General features: G+C 36.9%; 1 protein-coding gene across 4 annotated transcripts in view; it reads left to right on the top strand.

Annotated features, from left to right (window-relative positions):
- DDHD1 (DDHD domain containing 1) overlaps nucleotides 1–23,258 on the top strand; it is a 110,075-nt gene that overhangs the window by 69,169 nt on the left and 17,648 nt on the right. For all 4 annotated transcript variants that reach the window (XM_030319126.1, XM_030319125.1, XM_030319128.1 and 1 more), the window contains 4 exons: nucleotides 1,445–1,551; nucleotides 8,929–9,035; nucleotides 17,058–17,320; nucleotides 20,012–20,087. In XM_030319126.1, coding sequence (XP_030174986.1) covers nucleotides 1,445–1,551; nucleotides 8,929–9,035; nucleotides 17,058–17,320; nucleotides 20,012–20,087 — 553 coding nt within the window. The remainder of the gene's footprint in view (nucleotides 1–1,444; nucleotides 1,552–8,928; nucleotides 9,036–17,057; nucleotides 17,321–20,011; nucleotides 20,088–23,258) is intronic.

Raw genomic sequence — 23,258 nt, 5'->3', positions numbered from 1 at the left:
AGAAGAAGGATGAATGCAATGCAATAAGATTTTGAGAGCCCACATTCATATAACTTTTATTACACTGTGTTGTTATAATTGTTTTTTATTGTTGTTATTAAACGTTCACTGTGCCTAATTTATAAATTAAACTTGTCATAGGTGTGTATGTATAGGAGAAATCAATATATATAGGGTTCAGTACTATCTTCAGTTTCATGCATCCACTGGGGGTCTTGGAATGTATCCCCACATGTAAAGGGGGGACTGTTGTATTTGGAGCTCAATTAAAATGTAAAAATATATTTTATGTTATAAAATAACATAGTCTAACTGGGAAAATGGAACTGCTAAACTACATATTTGCTGAAATTAAAGAATTGTTCAAAGTTTTGGTATGATTGGGGCACCTGGGTGGCTCAGTCAGTTAAGCCTCCGACTCTTGATTTTGACTCGGGTCATTGATCTCACAGTTTGTGAGTCTGAGCCCCACGTCCAGCTCCAAGCTAGTGGTGCTGGCGGTGCAGAGCCTGCTTGGGGTCTTCTTTCTTTCTCTCTCAAAAAGAAATAAACTTTAAAAAAATTAGTTTTGGGGGGTGCCTGGGTGGCTCAGTTGGTGAAGCGTCCCACTTCAGCTCAGGTAATGATCTCATGGTTCATGGGTTTGAGCCTCGCATCGGGCTCTGTACTGACTGTTCAGAGCCTGGAGTCTGCTTTGGATTCTATGTCTCCCTCTCTCTCTGCCCCTTCTCCCCACCCCACTCTCTGTCTCTCTCTCTCTCAAAAATAAATAAACATTTTTTAAAAGTTTTGGTATGATAATAGTACAGAATAGGTTGTTTTCCTTATGTTTTAGAAATAGATACTAAACAGTTTGCAGATGAAATGATGTGATATCTGGGATTTCCTTTAAAATATTATGGGGGAAGGGCACTGCTATAAAGAGTTAGTGTGAGGGATTTGGAGAAATAATAGAACTATTCTATATCTTAATTGTGGTGATGCTAACCACAAAATCTATACAACTGATACCAAAAGGGGAAAAAAGTCAACTTTGCTGTATCTGAATTTTGAAAATAAAATTTAAAAATTCATATTATGGGGAGAATGAGTGGAGAAATAGATGAAATAAGACAGGCCATGACTTGACAATATTTGGGGCAGGGTGATGGCACAGGGTGGATTTGTTGCACTTTCTGTCTACTGAAGATTAATATATATAATTATTTAGAATATAATGTGAAAGCTTGTAATACTTGAAATCACTGATGACAAATTTAGGGAAATATCTTTGAAATGAGGGATTCCTAGTATTGTGAAATACTGCACAGTGTAACAATAATTAAAATATAATTGGACAAAGTTAGCAAGTAGAAGTTGTATGGTTAAAGATATTTTATACCATATAAATACATATGAGAAGTTACTCTGATAACGTTTTGTTTTTATTTTGGTTTTTTTTTAGGATGAGAGAAGCTGCAAGAAAAATAGAAGAAAGGCATTTTTCCAACCATGCAACACATGTTGAATTTCTGCCTGTTGAGTGGCGGTCAAAACTTACTCTTGATGGAGGTACAGTTTCTTTAAAAATTAAATGATTTAGTCAGTGGCAACAAAGTTGCTCTTTGGAAACAAAGAGCCTTTCATTAAGTTGTCTTGAGTATACTCACTCTTTGTTCTAGATTATTAACATAAAATCCATTGATTTTTAAAATAATTATATTGACATGTTGATTTCACAGGTTGATTTCACAGCACAGTTTTCACCCCTGCCCTCTGTGGGGGGGGGGGGGGGGGGGCACGTGGGAGGAACAAAATGTCTAAAGGTTTTGATAGAAAGTGATTTGTCAACACTAAAAATATTTGTCCACGGTTCCATATGAGCTTACATTTTCTTTCTAATAATTTTCTTTTCCTATATTTGGAAGATAAAAATCTCAGGTTTTTTGTGTTCTTTTGTGGTTCCTGCATTCCTCAGGCTGGTGAATTGTTATAATCTAGCATAGAGAATTATACAATGTTTGTTTAATTAAAAATCATTTTTGTTTGCTTCTTTAAGAGCTGTTATCCAAAATATGCATCTTCCTCTACACAGAGTTATGACTGTGTTTTAATATTTTAATATTTAAACCATTAGAGTAGCATGTCTCAGTCGATGATTTGCATAATCTGGAAAATGAGTTGTACTAGACATGATGTCAGCTGCTTTTGTGGAGCTTTGCCTGTGTGCGTAGCACTCCACAGGGCATTTTACATGGAGTATCTCATTGAATTTTCTCATAAACCAATGAAATATACCTAGTTTGTTTTCTCTACTGATAAGGAAACTGAAACTCATTAAAAGGTAAGTGAATCTAACTAAGAATGGCAGGCAGGATCTAGGTCTGTATGATACCAGAGCCCTTGTCACACTACCAAACTGCCTCCCTGGATGATCTCCAAGGATTCTTCCAAGACTGTGATTCTGTCTCATAGTCAGTTAGGAATGTCACTTATAAACCAAAATGGCATCCAAACTTGTAATGAGTTAAAAAAAAAAAAAAAAATGCTAGTGACTAAAGAAGCCTTCTCAGCAGCAGGAGCACATATGTAAAGTTCTAGTGTAATAACACTATCTTTTGGGCTTTTCCCATTTGCCCAGATGAATTTCTGAGTCTGCTCAGGGATGTAGACAACACAGATGAATGAGCACTTAATAAAACTCAAATTTGTAATTTTCTGTTAGGTTTAAACTACTGTGTTAGTATCTCTAAGGCATTGTGCTGAGTGAAAGAAGCTAAAGGAAAAACACTACTGTCTCTCTCTATTCTCAAAACTGCTGGTGCCAAAAATGTGGAAGTTTTTCCCTATACCAACCATTTCTCCCAGTTCTGGGTGTCCTGCAATTTAACTCAGTTCTGCCACAGACTCCCCAAAGAGAGAGCAGTCAGGTTAAGGACTCAAGGCCACAAGACTACCCCTCCCACCCTGCTTCAGATGCAGTCACACATTCCAGGTTGTCATTCGTACTTCGGACTGACTGGGTATAAATTGAGGAAGGGGGATCCCGTGGGGGATCCCATGACCCCATCCTGAGGTTCAGTAATTTACTAGAATGACTCACAAAACTCACAGAAGCATTTATTTGCATTTACTAGCTTAAAACACATGTACTGGTTTGAAGGGTATTACAAAGGATACACTGAAAAGCTAGATGAAGAGCTGCACAGGCAGGGTAAGGTATGGGGAAGAGGTGTGACGATTTCATATCCTGTCTGAGTGCACCACCCTTCCAGTATCTCCATGTGTTTGCCAATCCAGAGGCTCCCCGAACCCTGTTGTTTGGTTTTTATGAGGGTTCCATTATGTAGATGTAATTGATTAAATCGTTGGCGATTGACCTCAATCTCAAGCCCCTCTCTCCTTTATGGAGGTCGGGATGAGGCAGAAAGTTTAACCTCTGATGACATAGTTGGTTCCTCTGGCAATCAGCCCCCATCCTTCAAGGGTTGCCTTATTAGCATAAACTCAGGTATGGTTGAAAGAGGCTTATTATGAATAATAAAAGAATTTCACCCATCACTCAGGAAATTATAAGGGTTTTAGTAACCCTGTGGCAAGAACCAGGGACAAAGATCAAACATATGTTTCTTATTACAGTTGACTCTTAAACAATATGGAGGCTAGTTAGGGGCATTGACCCCTCCACTCACATAGTCAAAAATTTGTGTATAACTTTTGACTTCTCAAAAACTCAACTACTAATGGCCTACTGTTGACCAGAAGCCTTACCGATAACATAGTCAATCAACACATATTTTATGTTACGTGTATTATATTCTGTATTCTTATAATTAAGCTAGAAAAAAGAAATTGTTGGGGTACCTGGGTGGCTCAATTGGTTGAGCATCTGACCCTTGATTTCGGCTCAGGTCAAGCCCCGTGTCGGGCTCTGCACTGAGCATGGAGCCTGCTTAAGCTTCTCTCTGTCTCCCTCTGCCCCCCTCCTACGTGTGCTTTTTCTCTCTAAAAAAAAAAAGGAGAGAAAGGAAAAAAATGTTATTTCGGAAATGATAAGGAAAAGAAAATGCACTTATAGTAAGTACTGTGCTGTATTTATTGAAAAAGATCCATGTATGAATGGACCTGCACAGTTCAAACCCTTGTTGTCTGGGGCCAGCTGTGTATCACGATATTATAGCAGTCAAGCTCAAAGATTACATAATTTGCGCTTCCACTTATGTGACATACTGGAAGAGACAAAATTATGGAGACAGAACTGATTTGTGGTCACAGGGTTTAGGGGAGGGTATTAATTTAAAGGGCAGCTTTTTAGGGTGATGGGAACAGTTCTGTATCCTGATCAAGGTGCTAGTTATGCAAAACTATATATGCATTAAAACTCAGAGTCAATTTTACTGTTTGTAGATTTAAAAATAATTGATAAAGAGGATTTACCTACAATAAACATCATTGTCTTCATTGGTATTGAAGGGCTAAAAACATTTCTTTTAAATCAAGAATAAGCTAAGGATGTCTATTCTTATAACAGCTCCTCAACTGGAAGGCGTAACCAGTCAATAAGATAAGGAAAAGAAATAATAGTTTTAAGGAATGGAAAAGATCTGTTTTCCTTTGCGGGTCTTATGGTTGTATACACAGAATACACAAAAGAATTTGCAGAAAAAATGAAATTAATAAGATAGTTTACAAGGCTGTGAAATAAAAGATCTATATGTGAAAACAGCTGCATTTCTATATCCCAGCAGACTATTTGAAATAGCATAACAATATAAAGTTCCTAGAAATCTAATAAAATATGTATATTTATATTAAAAATGAAAAAAACTGTTAAAAGATACAGTACAGCTTAAATATGTACAACGATCATTTTCATAGATTGGATGATTCAGTATCCTAGAGATGTTAATTCTCCCAAACTAACCTATAGATTCCATGCAATGCCAATCAAAATCCCAGTAGAGTTTCACAAAACTCAACAAGCTGAACCTAAAATTATTGTAGAAGATCAAAGGCCCAAAAGTAGCAAGATACAGAACAAGAGGATAGAGAGGGTGTCATGTCCTGGTAGATAACAGAACTATTTTTCTACTTTTGTATTTAAGACAATTTACATTGGCAGAAGGGTAAGCTGACAGATGAGGGCACCAGACTAGATACCCCTAGTTTGTGCTTAGGATCTGCGCTTAGTTTGCAAACCTGAGGTATGACAGAGACGGCCTTGGAGATCACTGGTAAAGGGTGGCCTGTTCCATAAATGGTGCTTGGTAACCAGTTATCCTATGGGGGAAAAAAATGAAAATGATCCCTACCTCACATTTCAGATAGATCAAACACATAATTTATGAAAGCTAAGACTTTAAAATGTATTAGAAAAAATATATGGGAGAATATGTTGTTTTTTTTTAATTTTTTTTTTTTTAACGTTTATTTATTTTTGAGACAGAGACATAGCATGAACGGGGGAGGGTCAGAGAGAGAGGGAGACACAGAATCCAAAGCAGCCCCCGAGCTCTGAGCTGTCAGCACAGAGCCCGACACGGGGCTCAAACTCACGAACAGTGAGATCATGACCTGAGCTGAAGTCAGACGCTCAACCTACTGAGCCACCCAGGCGCCCCGAGAATGTGTTCTTAAACAAAACACAAAAACACAACTATAAAGTAGCATGGATAAATTTGATTAGATTGAAGTTAAGAACTTCTTTTTCTCAAAAGATACCATTAAAAGTAAGGCAAGCCACAAATGGAAAAGATGTTGCAACAGAACAACAGATATAACCACCAAAGCTTTAATATCCAGAATAAAGCACAAGAAACTCAAATGGATATTGATAGGCAGACGCGCTCACACACACACACACACACACACACACACACACACACGGATATATATGTGTGTGTGTGTATTTTAAATACATATTTTTATATAATAAAAAAGTGCATCCCTCTAGTAATCAAGGACATGCAATTTAAAACCACAATGAAATATCTTTAAACACCCATCAGGCAAAAATTTAAGAAAGTGACAATACCAAATATTGATAAGGATGTTCAGCATTGACATTTATCATTGACTATTGGTGGGAGTATGAATTGGTACAATCACTTTGGAAGATGGTTTGACATATTCTTATTTTGTTGAATGTGCATGTGCCCTGTGACTGCAGTTTCACCCCTCAGTGTATATATCCTAAAGAAACTCCCATACATGTGCACCAGGAGACATTTACAACAGTGTTATTAGGAGCATAATTTATATTAGCAAAAAACTAAAAATAACTCAGATGTCTTTCAAAGGAAAATGGGTACATTGTTATGTGTGTAGTGCTGTACAACAGTGAAAATGAGGGGATTACAGCTATCTGGCTCAACATCAGTGAATCTCAGAAACATAGTATTCGGGGTGAAACAAACAATGGACAGTAAGTTAATTTACATAGTGTTCCGAAACAGACAAAATGAAATAAAATATTTAGTCTCTGGCACATAGTAAATGCTACAGAATTGGCTAAAATTATTAATGAACATGTAGGATATCTGTAAAGAAAAGTAAGGAGTGTAATCAACACAAACTTATTTAATTTCATTTTATTGTATTTTTAGAGAGAGAGCATGTGAGCTGGGGGAAGGGCAGAGGGAAAGAGAGAGACTTTAAGCAAGCTGTTCACTCAGCGCAGAACCCAACACAGGGCTCGATCCCGTGACCCTGGGATCATGACCTTAGCCAAAATCAAGAGTCAGACACTCAACCAACTGAGCCACCCAGGTGGCTCAACACAAACTTCTTATTGGTGGTTATTTTGAGAGGAAGGGGCATTTGATCATTTAGGGATATACTGTGGGTTTTAGAGATACTGGCAATATTCTTAAGCTAGGTGGCAGAAACATGTTTTCCCATATATAAATTACTCTTTCAGTTGCACAAAAATATTAAATATCTCCTTCATATGCATGTGTATTGCCCAGTACAAACTTTTTTTGGAAATGCATTAAAATGACATTTAAACTTTTCATATCAGCACGGTAGTCACATCTTTCACTTTTACAATTTAAAAATGGGCACAGGCTGTAAAATAGGTAGTGCAATCCATATCCTTTATGTCTTTGAAAAGACTTCTGGCTTTTGCCTGAATCCTTGTCTTCCAGTCATTATTAGATTGTATTAAAGTAGGGAATAAATAAAAATCAATGCAGTGAGAAACTGGAAGATAAAAATATAAGCCTTCTGCTGCCCACCTTGCGCTTTCATATTATGATATTCATCCAGGTATAGTGATTCTTTATATTTCTATAAGAAGTGCAAAGTTTTCGGGGCGCCTGGGTGGCGCAGTCGGTTAAGCGTCCGACTTCAGCCAGGTCACGATCTCGCGGTCCGTGAGTTCGAGCCCCGCGTCAGGCTCTGGGCTGATGGCTCAGAGCCTGGAGCCTGTTTCCGATTCTGTGTCTCCCTCTCTCTCTGCCCCTCCCCCGTTCACGCTCTGTCTCTCTCTGTCCCAAAAATAAATAAACGTTGAAGGAAAAAAAAAATTAAAAAAAAAAAAAAAGAAGTGCAAAGTTTTCTTCACTTTGTTAGGCATTTAATAGAATAATCTTCCCAAAGTAGAATTTCCACAAGTTAGCTGTAATTGCACTACAATTTATGTAACTTTTTTTTTTTAATAAATTATCCCAACTTAATCTTGTTTATTGCGGAGGCCCGTTGCTGATTTGCCTTTGTGCATATTTGTAATTTGGCAGCTCCTGCCCACAGCACCTTTGGTTCACTGAAGATAGATACATGTACAGTGTAGGCAAACTTTTTAATTTGTTGCTGGTTTGTCACCAGTGGCTCTAGGCATTCCATATGGGTATTGCCAGGCCAAGGTGCGGAGGCCAAAGAAGGAGAAGAGAAAGGAAACAGGAAAAGAGGTATAGAAAGAGTGAGGTCATGTCTCTTAACACTTGTTACAAGAATAGAGATGGCCTGGTTTTGCTCTGGGTACCCCTGAATGTCATGCAAAAGCCAGTACATAGGAAAAAATGGTAAATCTTTATAGATTTGATAATGGTTTTCATCCTTAATGTTCCTTTTCTTCCCACGTCCCCTTTTGTCTTTTACTGGTTTTTTCGCCGGGGGGGCGGGGATAGGTGGGGGCAGGGGATTGCAACATTTTGCAAGAAAGGAAAGTTCATTAGATCCAAAGCTACTCTTGAATATTTTTCTTTGAGACTTTTTTTTTTTTAATCAACATACAGTGCAATATTGGTTTCAGGAGCAGAATTCAGTGATTCACCACTTACATACAACTCCCTGCTCTCATCACAATAAGTGCCCTTCTTAATACTCATCACCCATCCAGCCCATCTCCCATCCACCTCCCTCCATCAACCCTCAGTTTGTTTTTGTTAAGAGTATCTTGAGGTTTGTTTCCCTCTCTCCTTTTTCCTCCTTTCCCATATGCTCATTTGTTTTGTTTCTTAAATTCCACATATAAGTGAAATCATATGGTATTTGTCTTTCTCTGATTGACTTATTTCACTTAGCATGATACATTCTAGCTCCATCCACATCGTTACAAATGGCAAGATTTCATTCTTTTGATGGCTGAGTAATATGCCATTGTATATGTCTACCTCATCTTCTTTGTCCACTCATCAGTCAGTGGACATTTGAGCTCTCTCCATAGTTAGGCTATTGTTGATAACGCTGCTATAAACAGTGGGGTGTATATACCCCTTTGAATCTGTATTTTTGTATCCTTTGGGTAAATACCTAATAGTGCAATTACTGGATTGTAGGGTAGTTCTATTTTTGGTTTTTTGAGGAAATTCCATACTGTTCTCCAAACCACTCTTGAACACTTAAACATGAACTTAAAGACTTATTGTTTCAGAGAATGTAATTTTTTTCATATTTTTTCCCTAAAACAAAGATCTTCTGTAAATTTTTTTTTTTTTTAATTTGTAGACACTGTTGATTCCATTACTCCTGACAAAGTACGCGGTTTAAGGGATATGTTGAACAGCAGTGCAATGGACATAATGTATTATACTAGCCCACTTTATAGAGATGAAGTAAGTATCATGATTGTCTTGTTGCTGTTGGGTATCTTTTAGAGTGTTAGTGCATGTGTCCTGAATTTGAAATTTTTATGCACTTTTTTTTTTTTTACAAGCAAATGAGCATTTACAGGAATCCATTAATCTACAAATAGCCTGTATTAGTGAATTTGATTGTCTTCAACACATTGGGAAGCCCTTAATACCTGAAAGTAATAGATAGGTTAGAAAATAGCTCTTTGAAAAATATCACTTTTCATAAATCTGATCAATTGTATCTATAATTATTGTGCTCACAAAAGAGTTTTAGACATTTAGAAATTTCCTTCAAGTTTTTTGTGTGTAATAGACTTGCTTTTATTGTGTTATTTGCATGTGGATTCATTTAGTTCTTAAATAGTAATGTTGCTTATGCATCACAAAAATAACCCTGAGAGGTATAAGAGTAAAAGTTTATTCAGAGGGATGAGAGATCCTCTACTGAATACATTTTGTCACTTTATTGATATGAGAAAAAGAATTGTTTCATAGGAATAACCTTGTTAATTACCTAGCTTGTGTTAGCTTGTCTAATCCTCATTAAAACCCTATGAGGTAGATATAATTAATATCTTCATTTGAAAGATGAGAAAACGGGTACAAGGAGTAGTTACCAGTACAGCTCTCTGTGCTGATCCAAGCCAATTCATTTCTGATTTTGTTCATTCAGAGCCATTCCTGATTCATTCAGGATATCCCTTGCACATCTACAGAAATATGTTTGGTTAATCGCCGAAGAACCTCCTTCTCTTTGGGCTGCCATCCCCTTAGGATTTTTCGCCATTCCTCTTTCTGGATCCCCTCTTTCTGTATCCCCTATATCTCTACCAGTACAGAGTAGTCTGCCACGATCTGATAACAGTAAAAGAAACTATTCTGGACCTCATTCTAACCCAACAAGGAAGGCCTGATTCATGAAGTACAGAATTTACCTGTTGGTAGTCCTTTATAGTATATGGTGAGTGTTGTTAAATATGTCCTAAAGGTTAAGAAATTGAATTATAGTATTGCAAGTGAAACTAGTTAGTGGGGAAAAAAAGGAAAGAGGATGGCTGAAAGCATATAACATACACACACACACTCAGATGCCATGGGTATACCTTATACACACAGATATATGGTTGGTAGTATTCCTAAGAAGGTATCCAGAATGTTTAAGGGTAAAATGTGCTGAGGCATGTCCCCCGAAACTAATAATAAGAGTTTTGTAAAAAGATTTAGGTTGACATTGATAACAAGAAAACCTAGAAAAAGTATCAGACTCAAAGCTCTGAACGTTAGTTAGTGATGATGGAGAAAGTAGTCACTTTCTAATTTACACTTACACCTTCAAAAATAGTTATCCTTTGAATGGAGTTTAGTAAAACAGATACTCAGTAGAAAGAGGGAACTGATGACTGAAATAAATGGAGAACACTCAGCGTTTTAAATTAGTCTGTCCTTTAATCCAGTTGAATTTTGCAGAAAAGCTCTAAAGAACTTGTGGCTGAGTTTCACCAGTCCTGAGCAATGTTTCCCAAACATCCTTAAGTAGAACAGTTACTTGGGGTACTCATTAAAAATACAGCTGACAAACAGCCTCATGGGGCTCATTGGAATTGAGGGTATTAATGTGAATTAGTGATTTTGAACATATTGGGATATGTAGAGATATCTATATATTTAAGTGGATATATGTACATATGCATGCAAATATTTCCCACCTGTGTGCATTGAAAGGGCCACAAAGTAAAGACACCCCAATCCAATGAGTACACCTAGCACCCAGACCTTTGTCTCCAATACTGTTAATACCCTCTCAGAAGAACTAGTGTTCCTAAGGGAAATGGCTGATTCCAGGACTGAGGCAGGATTGGTACAGGTCGGAGCTGGAACTGCTTGTCATGACAGAAAGGAAAATGCTTGAAAGAATGATGGGGCAGGTCACAAGGACACAGGAGCCAAATTAAAGAAGCAGATCCCCACTGGCCAAATCTGGAACAATTTGAGCACCAAAATAATTAAGGAATTATCATTACTTATTATTAGGAATTAGGAATAGTTTTAATATAGAATTATAAGGATAATATAAGGAGTTATAAATCACTGCAAAATTCATAATCCATTTTGATTGCAAATAGATAAATAAGTGGGGGAGAAAGCTTCTCTGCTTACTGTAAATGCCAAGGGCTTTCTGAAAAATGTGGAGGGCACGCTGAAGGAAAACCTCATTTTGCACTTGTTGTGGTAGGATCAGATAAAAGAGGCTTGGGCAGGATTCATCAATGGATGCTAAATTGAGGGCATAATTTTGATGAGGAACAGGATATTTGCATAGTCTTAAAGTGTATCCTCACAGACTGCTTATTAGCTAAAAAAAAAAAAAAGAACAGATATACAGTAGACAAATTAGGCAGTACCTTTACTGGGTGTTACTGAGGGACACTCAGAGGATACAGCATCATTTATGCAGTACTCCAATCATTAGGAAACCTCAAGCAAACACAAAATAAGGAAGTTCAAATAAAGTAGGAATGGGACTATGTCCTTTTTAAATGTAAATATCATGAAAGACAAAGAATCCTTATGGAAAATGTTCCAGATTAAAGGAGGCTAAAGAGACATGGTGGCTAAAGACAGCATCTCATCCTAGACCATAACTTGTACTGGCTGGGGGAAAATGCTGCCAAGTGTATTATTATTAAATCATGTGACAGAATGTGAATGGTAGATCAGATTAGTTGAAATGTTATATCAAAGTAAATTTATTTTTTTAAGTTTATTTATTTATTTTGAGATAGAGCCGGGGAGGGGCAAAGAGAGAGAGGGGAAGAGAGAATCCCAAGTAGGCTCTGAGCTATCAGCACAGAGCCCAGTGTGGGGCTCAGTCTCACAAACCATGAAATCATGACTTGAGCCAAGAACAAGAGCAGACACTTAACCAACTGAGCCACCCAGGTTCCCCTCAAAGTAAGTTTATGAAGTTGATTGCTACACTCTGAGTATGGAAGAGAATATTCCTAGTCTTAGGAAATATACCCTGGAGTATTTAGAGATAAAGGACCATGACGTAATATATCCTCACATGGTTTGCAAAACCACATGGTTCACAAAAAAATGTATGCACATGTGTGTGCTACAAAAACAAACAGAAGGAATGATAAAGCAAACAGGATAAGATGCTAACAATAGGTAAATCTTGGGTAAAGGATTTATGGATGATCTTTATCGTTTTTTTTTTTTTTTTTTGCCACATTTGATAAATTTGAAATTATTTCCAGGTAAAAAGTTAAAAAAATGAAACAAAAAAAAATGGTTTCCAAGGTCCCCTCCCTGGAGATTCTGATTCAGAGGGTCTGACATAGAGCTTATGAATTTGTGTTAAAACAGTTCCCCAAGAGGTACCATCAGGGAAATTTGGGAAACCTTGCTTAAGGTATCGTGAAGAACAAAGGAAAACTCTGTGAGAAGCAGGCCAAAATTGTTCTTAATTTTAAAAATGGAAAGCAGATTCTGCAAATCAAAGCCCATTTAGCACAAGGTTGACATTAGCCAATATTCTAGAATAAATTATTTTTAAGCAGTGTATGTTTCCTTAGGGATAAATAACAGTGATAATCTTAATGATTATCTTGTGTCTGGTGAATGAACCTTGTTTGGTTTATTTGATAGGCATATGAAAGAGCTTTTTTTTCCCTTCCTCTCAGCCTTTGGGGTTAAATGGATGCACAGTCAAAAACTGCCACTTAACTAGCTGTGTGACCTTAGATCAAATTTCTCACTTTCTCAGCTTCCTCACTTATAAAATGGACACAAGATACATACCTGATAAAGGTCGTCATGAAGATTAAAGGTGTAATGTATATAAAGTTCCCAGTACAATTCTCAAGTTGTGATTAATTATATATCTGTCTTTATTTCAAGGGTTCCCATTTAAGAAAAAAAAAAGAATAGACTTACTCTGTTAACTCTAGAAAGTGAATAAAGATCAGTGATAGAAAATATGGAAAGGAACATGTTTGTTTACTAATGAAGAACTTTTTAAGTAACTAAAGCTGCTTTAAAAAAAAATAGAAATGTCTCAAGGAAAAAAATTGTAAGTAATGTGATAGATTTTAAACTTTTTTTTTAATATTTATTTTTGAGAGACATAGACAAAACACGAGTGGGGGAGGGGCAGAGAAAAGGAGACACAGAATCTGAAGCAGACTCCAGGCTCCAAGCTGTCAGCACAGAGCCTGACGTGGGGCTCGAACCCACGAACCATGAAATCATGACCTGAGCCGAAGTCGGGCACTTAACCGACTGAACCACCCAGGTGCCCCTGATAGATTTTAAACCTGAGGGGTGCCTGGGTGGCTCAGTCAGTTGGGCATCCGACTTCAGCTCAGGTCATGACCTTGCAGTTTGTGGTTTCGAGCCCCACATCAGGCTCTGTGCAGACAGCTCAGAGCCTGCAGCCTACTTCAGATTCTGTGTCTCCCTCTCTCTCTGCCCTTACCCTGCTCATGCTCTGTCTCTCTCTCTCTCTCAAAAATAAATAAACATCAAAAAAAAAACTTAAGACTTATTTATAGGTGACCTTTTGTAATATGTACATGTATCAAATCATTATGTTATATACCTTAAGCTTATACAATATTGTATGTCAATTCTATCACAATAAACTGGGAAAAAGTTTTCAAAAACTAGAAGTGTCCACTTTAGAGTGGAGATCCTCCCTGGGATAGATGGTGAGTGACTTATCAGGGATGCCACCGAGGGGACTCCTACCTTCAGAGCAGTTGAAATTAGATCATCTCTTAGTTCCCTTTTCACGGGAGATTGTGAGAGATGCTCATGGGAGGGACCTAATTAGTGATTGCACCAATAGTCATTAGAAAACCATGCTTCAGGAAAGAGTTTTGTGTATCAATTACTACTTCTCAGGTTATACTATCCAAGGACCAATTAAAAAAAAAAAAAGGAAACTAATCCAGACTTCAGAGACATCATCAGAGACCATTTGGCCCTTACTTTGACCCTGAATAAAGTATCATGAAAAATCCAGAGAGAAATAATATATCTTATGTACATCTGAACTCTCTTCTCAATGACTTTTAAAAGTGAAAAATTACAAAGAGAATGGTCATGGCCATATCATTAAAATTTCCTGAAGCAGAGAGAAGAACAAAGGACTAATCATATTTTTCAGTCAGACTATATATGTGTGGATTCTCCCTTGAAACTGCTGGCTTTTTCTTTTTGGGTTGATTTTCTTAATACATTTTAACTTGTAAGCAGCAGTTATGAGAATTAAAAACTCTTAAGCTTTTGAAAAGCCATCCGTTGCCTACTGTGTTAAAGGTTAGCTGACTTGATTAGATAATATTGTAGAACTAATAAAATTAATACCATAGGGTATATCATTAATCTTGGCTCATATGTCTCAAATGAATATACTTGGTCACTAAGAGATCATAGCTGGGAGAATATAATTGGATCAGTGAGGAAAGGGGGAGAAGAAAAAAACCCTAATTAGAGTATACTTTTTGGACACATCATAGAGGTGGATTTCTCCTTTTGCTGCTGACTGGATGATTTATAAAAGCATTTAAACACAACTGTTTAAAACTTTGCTTTCAAAATCATAATGTTTTGGAACACAAACATTCACGTGTATGTAAACTATAGGAAAAGATTAAAATTGCTACCATATCTAGATATGTTCTAATAAGGGAACACAAAGACCACTTCTATTCAAGTGTATGATTATTAGAACAGATGAAAGATGAAAGCATCAGCTCTTCAGAATTGTCCATTCCGTGTTTCATTTCACGGTGAAACATTTTAAGGTCAAATAACTTTCTCTGCCTCAGATAGTTACACTTGTTTTTAGTTACGCATATATGATTGCTGAAACATTGGGTATAGTGAGAAATGCTTTAAATTTTTTGATATGAAATAGGTTATTCACTGGTAGAGATACTGATAGATCTTTTTATTTTAATGGGGGGATGGTATTTTAAAAACAAAAGGATTGGGTACCTTTTGTCAGAATACTTAAGGATATATCTTTTAGTGTTTCTAGACTTGCCTGGGGTGAGGCTTAAAATCAAGGGCTTCAAATGTAAAAACTATTAACAAATGTTGCTTTTGAAGGAATTTTGTTTTATCTAAACATTAGCTTTTTCTGTACCTCCTATCATCTAGATTGTAAATCAAGAAAATTACAAATTTTAAGGGTTACTTGGTATTATCAAAGCCAAGTCCAAAGCATTACATTATAGCCCCCTTTGAGGAGAGCCCTATAAATTTCATATCACACTGCATACTCTTTAAACTATATTGGCTGGAATTACCTACAACCCATGTCTTAGAAGGGTTTTATATGCATTTGCCACTAAGGCAGTAGTTCTTAAAATGTGGTGCCCAGAACTGCTCAGATACTTGAGAATGGAGCCTAGCAATCTGTATTTAATAAGCCCTCCACATGATGCTGGTGCACTTTGTTGGAGCTGGCTTTTCCCAAGACAGAAATTAAAATAACCAGTTAAAGTAAAACCTTTGCATTTGTCCCTAGAGAAAAGACAGCACATAGTGGCAACTCCTCCTCTCCTTCTCTTCCTTCATTGGCTAGATATATTTCATCACACCCAACACATGCTTTCGGTAGCTTTAAGCAGACCTTGGTATTGCATTGTAGAATTCTGCAGTGCCAACAATTAAGAGAGAACATCATGCCTTCATTCATGTCACTGCTAACCCTGCCATGCATGAATGCTCAAATGATTTAGAGGTTAATATCAGCAGGTAAAACATGTTCAGTAAAATCTAATAGAGGGTAGTGGCCTCTTGAGACAAAATAATAAAACTGAAAATGGAAACAACACATAATGAATATTTGTATGTCAGAGTACCAGCTCACATAGTAAGTACTGAAATGAGAAATTAAGTTAATATCAAGCAGGAAATTTATAATCAAAAAGTAGCAAGCAATGATAGGAAGAGGAGAGGACTGCCTTATAACTGACGAGGGCCCAGTATGGGTTTGAATAACATTTTTCTGACTTTGTGGAATATTTCAGTTAATATTTGTTAGAGCTAAATTTCTTTAAAAAATTTTTTTTTCAACGTTTATTTATTTTTGGGACAGAGAGAGACAGAGCATGAACGGGGGAGGGGCAGAGAGAGAGGGAGACACAGAATTGGAAACAGGCTCCAGGCTCTGAGCCATCAGCCCAGAGCCTGACGCGGGGCTCGAACTCACGGACCGCGAGATCATGACCTGGCTGAAGTCGGACGCTTAACCGACTGCGCCACCCAGGCGCCCCTAGAGCTAAATTTCAAAGGAAGTAGTTTTACAAAGAAAAAATGACTTAAGATACTTCCCACATTGATAACCTTAAGCCTTAAAAAAAACCCTGCTTTCCATCCACATAAAACAACTTTTTACTCGTATCTATATTGCCAACTCAATGGGAATTTTGGAATTTCAAGTGGATCAACATTAGGTTTTTTTTCAATCATACAATGGCCTTTGATTACATTACTCTTATCTAAACACATAATGTAATATATATAGTACATTAGCACACTTGTTATCATAAACTCAGATATTCTTTTTCTAACATTTACTATAGCTTAAACTATGAGGTGTAAAAATTTAGAATTACATACGAGTAAGTTGCAATGAAGAAAAAATTTGAAGGGGCTCTTTGGAAATCTTACTGGAATCTGCATGGAATTTTTTTTTTTTTTTAATCTTTGGAACTGCTAGCTCATATAGTTAGTATAAGGACTGTGAAAGGAGCTAGATGGGTGGTATCTGCCTGTATTTTTTAGTGATGATACAGATTACACATTATGTTTACTTTTCTTCATTTTCCGCAAGGTTTTGAAATACCTGAGTTCATTTTAATAACCTAGGTATATTTGGCCAGTAATGTCTGTGTTTCTTTCTTAATGTATTTGAGTTTGGAGATAAAGTTTATAGCAAAGTCAGTGATTAATATGATAATGTTTTCTTATTTCAAACAGCTAGTTAAAGGCCTTCAGCAAGAGCTGAACCGATTATATTCCCTTTTCTGTTCTCGGAATCCAGACTTTGAAGAAAAAGGGGGTAAAGTCTCAATAGTGTCACATTCCTTGGGATGTGTAATCACTTATGACATAATGACTGGCTGGAATCCAGTTCGACTCTATGAACAGTTGCTACAGAAGGAAGAAGAGTTGCCTGATGAACGATGGATGAGCTATGAAGAACGACATCTACTGGATGAACTCTATATAACAAAGCGACGGTAAAATACCTTAGTCTCTTAAAAGAATTTTAAAAGTCTTCATGGAATTACTGGACTTCTTAGGAGAAAACTGTAAGATCTTCATGATAATATTTGGAGTACGGAGAGTATTAGGTAACATGCCTAATCAGCGAGAGACAATTTTGTTAATTTTCATGCTAATTCCATGCATGTTCCAATAGCATAAAATAAATTGCTTTGTCATCATCTTTTTCCTTCCATCTCTTCTTCAGAATTTGTTAGGAGTGAAATCTAAAACTTATTCCAAGCTGAGTCACTGTGCAGAATCCTTATTGAAAATGTTTACCAGTTTGTAATCCTTTGTAATTTTTACTAATCTTAGAGATGGGCCTTTGCCTTTCTTATTATTCTGAAAATAATTTTAAATCCCTTTTCTCCTTGGCAAATGAATTTTTGGCAGATTTATAATTATTTGATCACTTGTGGCCTTCCTGATACTACCTTATAATTCTTAATTACATTCCTGTCTTCATCTATAGTTACATCCTTTATCTTCTTTGTCCTCTTAATGCATTTCATCGATTCTAATAGAACAGTAAAAAGTCACTCATTTTGATAGTTAACATCATATGAAAACAACCAATGTAGTTGACCAAAAATTTTACTCAGGAAGCCTTGGATTTGTTTTAGTCTCATAAGTAGTTGTCTAAGGATTTTATTTAAAGTATTATTAAGTACCATAGGCTAGATACATATATTTTGTAATGTCAAAATAATTGATGGTTTTGAAAGAAGATATAAGCATGCTTCAGAGCAGCCATTTTTTGTTTTGTTTTGCTTTTTAATTTACCTCCAAGTTAGTTAACATATAGTTCAACAATGATTTCAGGAGCAGATTCCTTAATGCCCCTTACCCATTTAGCCCATCCCCCCTCCCACAACCCCTCTAGTAACCCTCTGTTCTCCATATTTAAGAGTCTCTTGTGTTTTGCCCCCCTTCCTGTTTTTATATTATTTTTGCTTCCCTTCCCTTCCCTTGTGTTCATCTGTTCTGTGTCTTAGAGTCCTCATATGAGTGAAGTCATATATGTGTCTTTCTCTGACTAATTTCGCTTAGCATAATACCCTCTAGTTCATCCATATAGTTGTAAATGTCAAGATTTCATTCTTTTTGATTGTCGAGTAATACTCCATTGCATGTATGTGTGTATATATATATATATATATATATATATATATATACCACATCTTCTTTATCTATTCATCCATGGATGGACATTTGAGCTCTTTCCATACTTTGGCTATTGTTGATCGTGCTGCTATAAACATTGGGGTGCGTATGTCCCTTTGAAACAGTATACCTGTATCCCTTGGATAAATACCTAGTAGTGCAGCTGCTGGGTCATAGGGTAGTTCTATTTTTCGTTTTTTGAGGACCCTCCATACTTTTTCCACAGTGGCTGCACCAGCTTGCATTCCCACCAACAATGCAAAAGAGATCCTTTTTCTCCGCATCCTCGCCAACATCTGTTGTTGTCTGAGTTGTTGATGTTAGCCATTCTGACAGGTATAAGGTGGTATCTCGTTGTGGTTTTGATTTGTATTTCCCTGATGATGAGTGATGTGGAGCATTTTTTCATGTGTTGGTTGGCCATCTGGATGTCTTCTTTGGAGAAGTGTCTGTTCACATCTTTTGCCCATTTCTTCACTAGATTATTTGTTTTTTGGAAGTTGAGTTTTATAAGTTCTTTATAGAATTTGGATGCTAACCCATTCTCCCATTCTGTCGGTTGCCTTTTAGTTTTGCTGATTGTTTCCTTCGTTGTGCAGAAGCTTTTTATTTTGATGAGGTCCCAGTAGTTCATTTTTGCTTTTGTTTCTCTTGCCTCTGGAGACATGTTTAGTAAGAAGTTGCTGCAGCCAAGATCAAAGAGGTTTTTGCTTGCTTTGTCCTCGAGGATTTTGATGGCTTCCTCTTACATTTAGGTCTTTCATCCATTTTGAGTTTATTTTTGTGTATGGTGTAAGAAAGGGGTCCAGATTCATTTTTCTGTATGTTGCTGCCCTGTTTTCCCAGCACCACTTCAGAGCAGCCTTTTAGATACAAAATCCAGTAAAAAAAAAAAAAAAATAATAAACAGGTTTAGAAAATGAGCTGCACCTTTAAAAAAAAACAGAACCTTAGTTCCATTATTTATTAAATGTAAGTAGATACAAAACATAATAATGGGAAAAATTTGAAGTAATCCAAATGTTCATCAGCAGAGAAGGATTAATAAACTGTGGTTGATCTGTATGAAGGACAATTATACAGCTGTTACAAAGATTGAAGTAGATCAGAAAGCAATGAAATTAAAAGACCTCCAAGATTCACTATTAAGTGTAGAAAAAAGAAGCATAGAACTGTGTATATGGTGCGAACATTTAGTGTGATTTTTTTTTTAAGGTCATATATATGTTTGTATTTGCCTCACATTTCCCTAAAGGATCCTCCCAAAAAGCTGTTAACAACAGCTATTATGAAGAGTAGGGCTACTTTTACTAATCATTTTATAAATGTTTATAGACTGTAGCAGGTGCATTTATCAAATACTGTCAACAGGGATTAATTTGAGGGATTGGATAATGGGCCATCATTTTCTTCTTTATACTTTAGTGAACTAGTGAGCATCTAATATTTATAAAATTGTGAATATAAATATTAGTACATTATCTCCTACTGCTTCCTAGACTGAGAGAAATAGAAGAACGGCTACATGGATTGAAGGCGTCATCCATGACACAAACACCTGCCTTAAAATTTAAGGTAAGGAAAGAGATAAGATTTCCATCATTTATCTCAATTTCTTTTCAAACATCATTTGAAGTGTGACAGTAGGATTCAAGTGAAATCTGAATTTTTCTTTCAAATGAATATAAACTGAACACATACTGTGTGTTGGACATTGCTAGTTTTGGGGTTTTACAAGGAAAAGGGTGGACAAGATGGCTCCCCAGCCCTCAGGATCTGTAACACAGCGTTATCGGTACTATTAGTAGCTTATAGAATGATATATACATGAGAGAGAGGTTGTAATTTTGCTTGGAAAGGTTTACAAAGGAATGACATTTGTACTTAATCTCAGTAAAATGGATATTGCCAAGGGGAGGAAAAGAGAAATGCTATTCTGTGTAAAAGAGAAACAGCACAACAGGGGTGTGAAGGGGTATGACCCCATAGTACCTCCAAGAAACATGAAATAATCTCAAGTAGTGGAAAGAGAAAAATATAGATAGATTTGGGAAATATTTAGTATTTAGAAATAACAAGCCATAGTAACCAGCTAGTTATGGATGATAAGAAAAATAAGCAGAAGCATATAGTGATGATTTTAGGGATGGATGGAAAGCTTGCTTTCATTCAGTGAGAAGTATATGACAAAAGCACAGGATGGGGTGTATGTGGTTGGTTTGGAGCAGGGTAGGCAAAACAGTTCAGCTAGAATTTACAGGATTTGGGGCAAAGGGGCTGTGGGATAACAGGAAGAGCTAGAAATAAAGAACTTATATTTCTTTTTTTTTAATTTTTTTTTCAACGTTTATTTATTTTTGGGACAGAGAGAGACAGAGCATGAACGGGCGAGGGGCAGAGAGAGAGGGAGACACAGAATCGGAAACAGGCTCCAGGCTCTGAGCCATCAGCCCAGAGCCCGACGCGGGGCTCGAACTCACGGAGCGCGAGATCGTGACCTGGCTGAAGTCGGACGCTTAACCGACTGCGCCACCCAGGCGCCCCTAGAACTTATATTTCATATGAAGGGTTTTTGAGCATCAGAATGGAGCTGTGGTAAAGTAGTTGTTTAGAGGAATAAAAAATGATAGAGAGATGTCGACCTTGACCTGCCTGTTGGAAAGGACATAGCCTGTAGCTGAATAACAACTCGTTTGCAATGTTAAATGGAGCATGTCATAAGCTCCCTAATACTCATTTCCTTTTGAATGTATACACATATATAGTGTACTATATCATCTCTTCTTGAAATATCTTTTATCACAAGAACTTAACATACTACTTAAGTAATGGAATAATGTAGAAAATGTTTTATAAGAATCTATCTCTATGACTTACAATGTTTTTTTTTTCAACTTCCGTATTTAAAGGCCATAAGGTTGGGATACCTGGGTGGCTCAGTCGGTTAAACATCCAGCTTTGGCTCAGAGCACGATCTCGTGGTTTGTGAGTTTGGGCCCCGCGTCAGGCTCTGTGCTGACGGCTTGGAGCCTGGAGCCTGCTTCAGATTCTGTGTCTCCCTCTCTCTCTGCCCCTCCCATGCTCATGCTCTGCCTCCCTCTGTCTCTCGATAATGAAATAAACATTAAAAAATATATATTTAAAAGCCATAAGGTAAATTTATGTATTTAAAAAGTATATGAGCATGATCTTTGGAGTGATCCCACCTGGAAGTTGAGTTCCATCTCTACCACCATTTTTTTTTAAGTTTATTTATTTATTTTGAGGGTGGGAGAGGGACTCAGAGAGGAAGAGAGAGAATCCTAAGCGGTCTCCACACCGTCAGCACAGAATCCAATGCAAGGCTTGATTTCGTGAACTGTGAGATCATGACCTGAGCCAAAAAAAAGACTTGGATGCTTAACCCACTGAGCCACCCAGGTGCCTCCTTACCACCATTTTTATATATGATCAATATGTTAAATATGCAGAATTGATCTGATAGAAAAAGTAAACTCTTGTATTTCATGTCCTGGATTTTTTTTACTGGAGAGTAGAGTATGATCCACCAAGTATTAGGATCTCAAAATTCAATATTCATATTACTAGAACTTAAATACTATAATTGTGTATTCTTGTAGTATATACTCATGTGTAGTCTAATAATATGAATTTTTAATTGTTATTTAATTACTCATAGAGGAAAAATACAGAAATCTGAAATTTAAAAAGGACTATCTGATGACTGGCAAATTAATATTTAGAACTCCAGGGATCTAGAAGGAACAGAAGTCTTTCTATGCCTGTTAACCAAAAGATGGGTTTACTTTCAGAGTATAGGTGTTAGGTCTGTTACAGGTGACCACTAAACTTTAAAAACAAAGAAAAACTATTGACAAATATTGGTCTGAAGAGTGGGAAAATTTGGTTGTGATCACGAAACTTGGCCACTAACTGGTTATGTAACATTGGCCAATTATTTAACATCTCTGAATTCGTCTGCTTACTCATCTCTGGAAAAGGAGGTTAGATTAAAGGTCCAAAGCTCTTTTTCACCTTGAAAATTCTTTGATGGGTGTAGATTTCACTAAATCAGTCATTACTCTTAGAATAATTCCTTTGTGGGGTGCCTGGGTGGCTCAGTCAATTAAACACCTGACTTCAGCTCAGGTCATGATCTCGGGTTTGTGAGATCAAGCCCCACATTGGGCTCTGTGCTGACAGCTCCGAGTCTGGAGCCTGCTTCAGAATCTGTGTCTCCCTACTCGTGCTCTATTTTTCTCTCTATCAAAATAAATAAACATTTTAAAAACAGAAGAATTCCTTTGTGTGTTTGTCAAACTGCATACCAATCATAAAGAAAGAAAAGTTGTTTTATAACAGTTTAACAAAAATTTATGAAATGCCTGACCAAAGCATAAAGCATTTTTCTAGGATGTACATGTATTTACAGGTATGTATACATCAAGCAGAAAGGATTTACATAGGGGTGCCTGGGTGGTTCATTAAGTTAAGCGACTAACTCTTGATTTCAGCTCAGGTCATGGTCTCAAGGTTCGTGGGTTTGAGCCCACATTGAGCTCTGTAGTGAGCATAGAGCCTGCTTGGGATTGTCTTGCTCCTCTGTCTCTGCCTCTCCCCTGGTCACTTGCGTTCTTTCTCCCTCTCTCTCAAAAATAAACTTTAAAATGTATTTAAAAAAAAAAAAAAAAGATTGGAGCACCTGGGTGGCTCCATTGGTTGAGCATAGGAGTTTGGCTCAGGTCA

The sequence above is a fragment of the Lynx canadensis genome, chromosome B3 (genome assembly GCF_007474595.2).
Source record: "Lynx canadensis isolate LIC74 chromosome B3, mLynCan4.pri.v2, whole genome shotgun sequence".
In the NCBI taxonomy this organism is placed as follows: domain Eukaryota; kingdom Metazoa; phylum Chordata; class Mammalia; order Carnivora; family Felidae; genus Lynx; species Lynx canadensis.
This window is presented reverse-complemented; position numbering and strand designations above follow the sequence as displayed.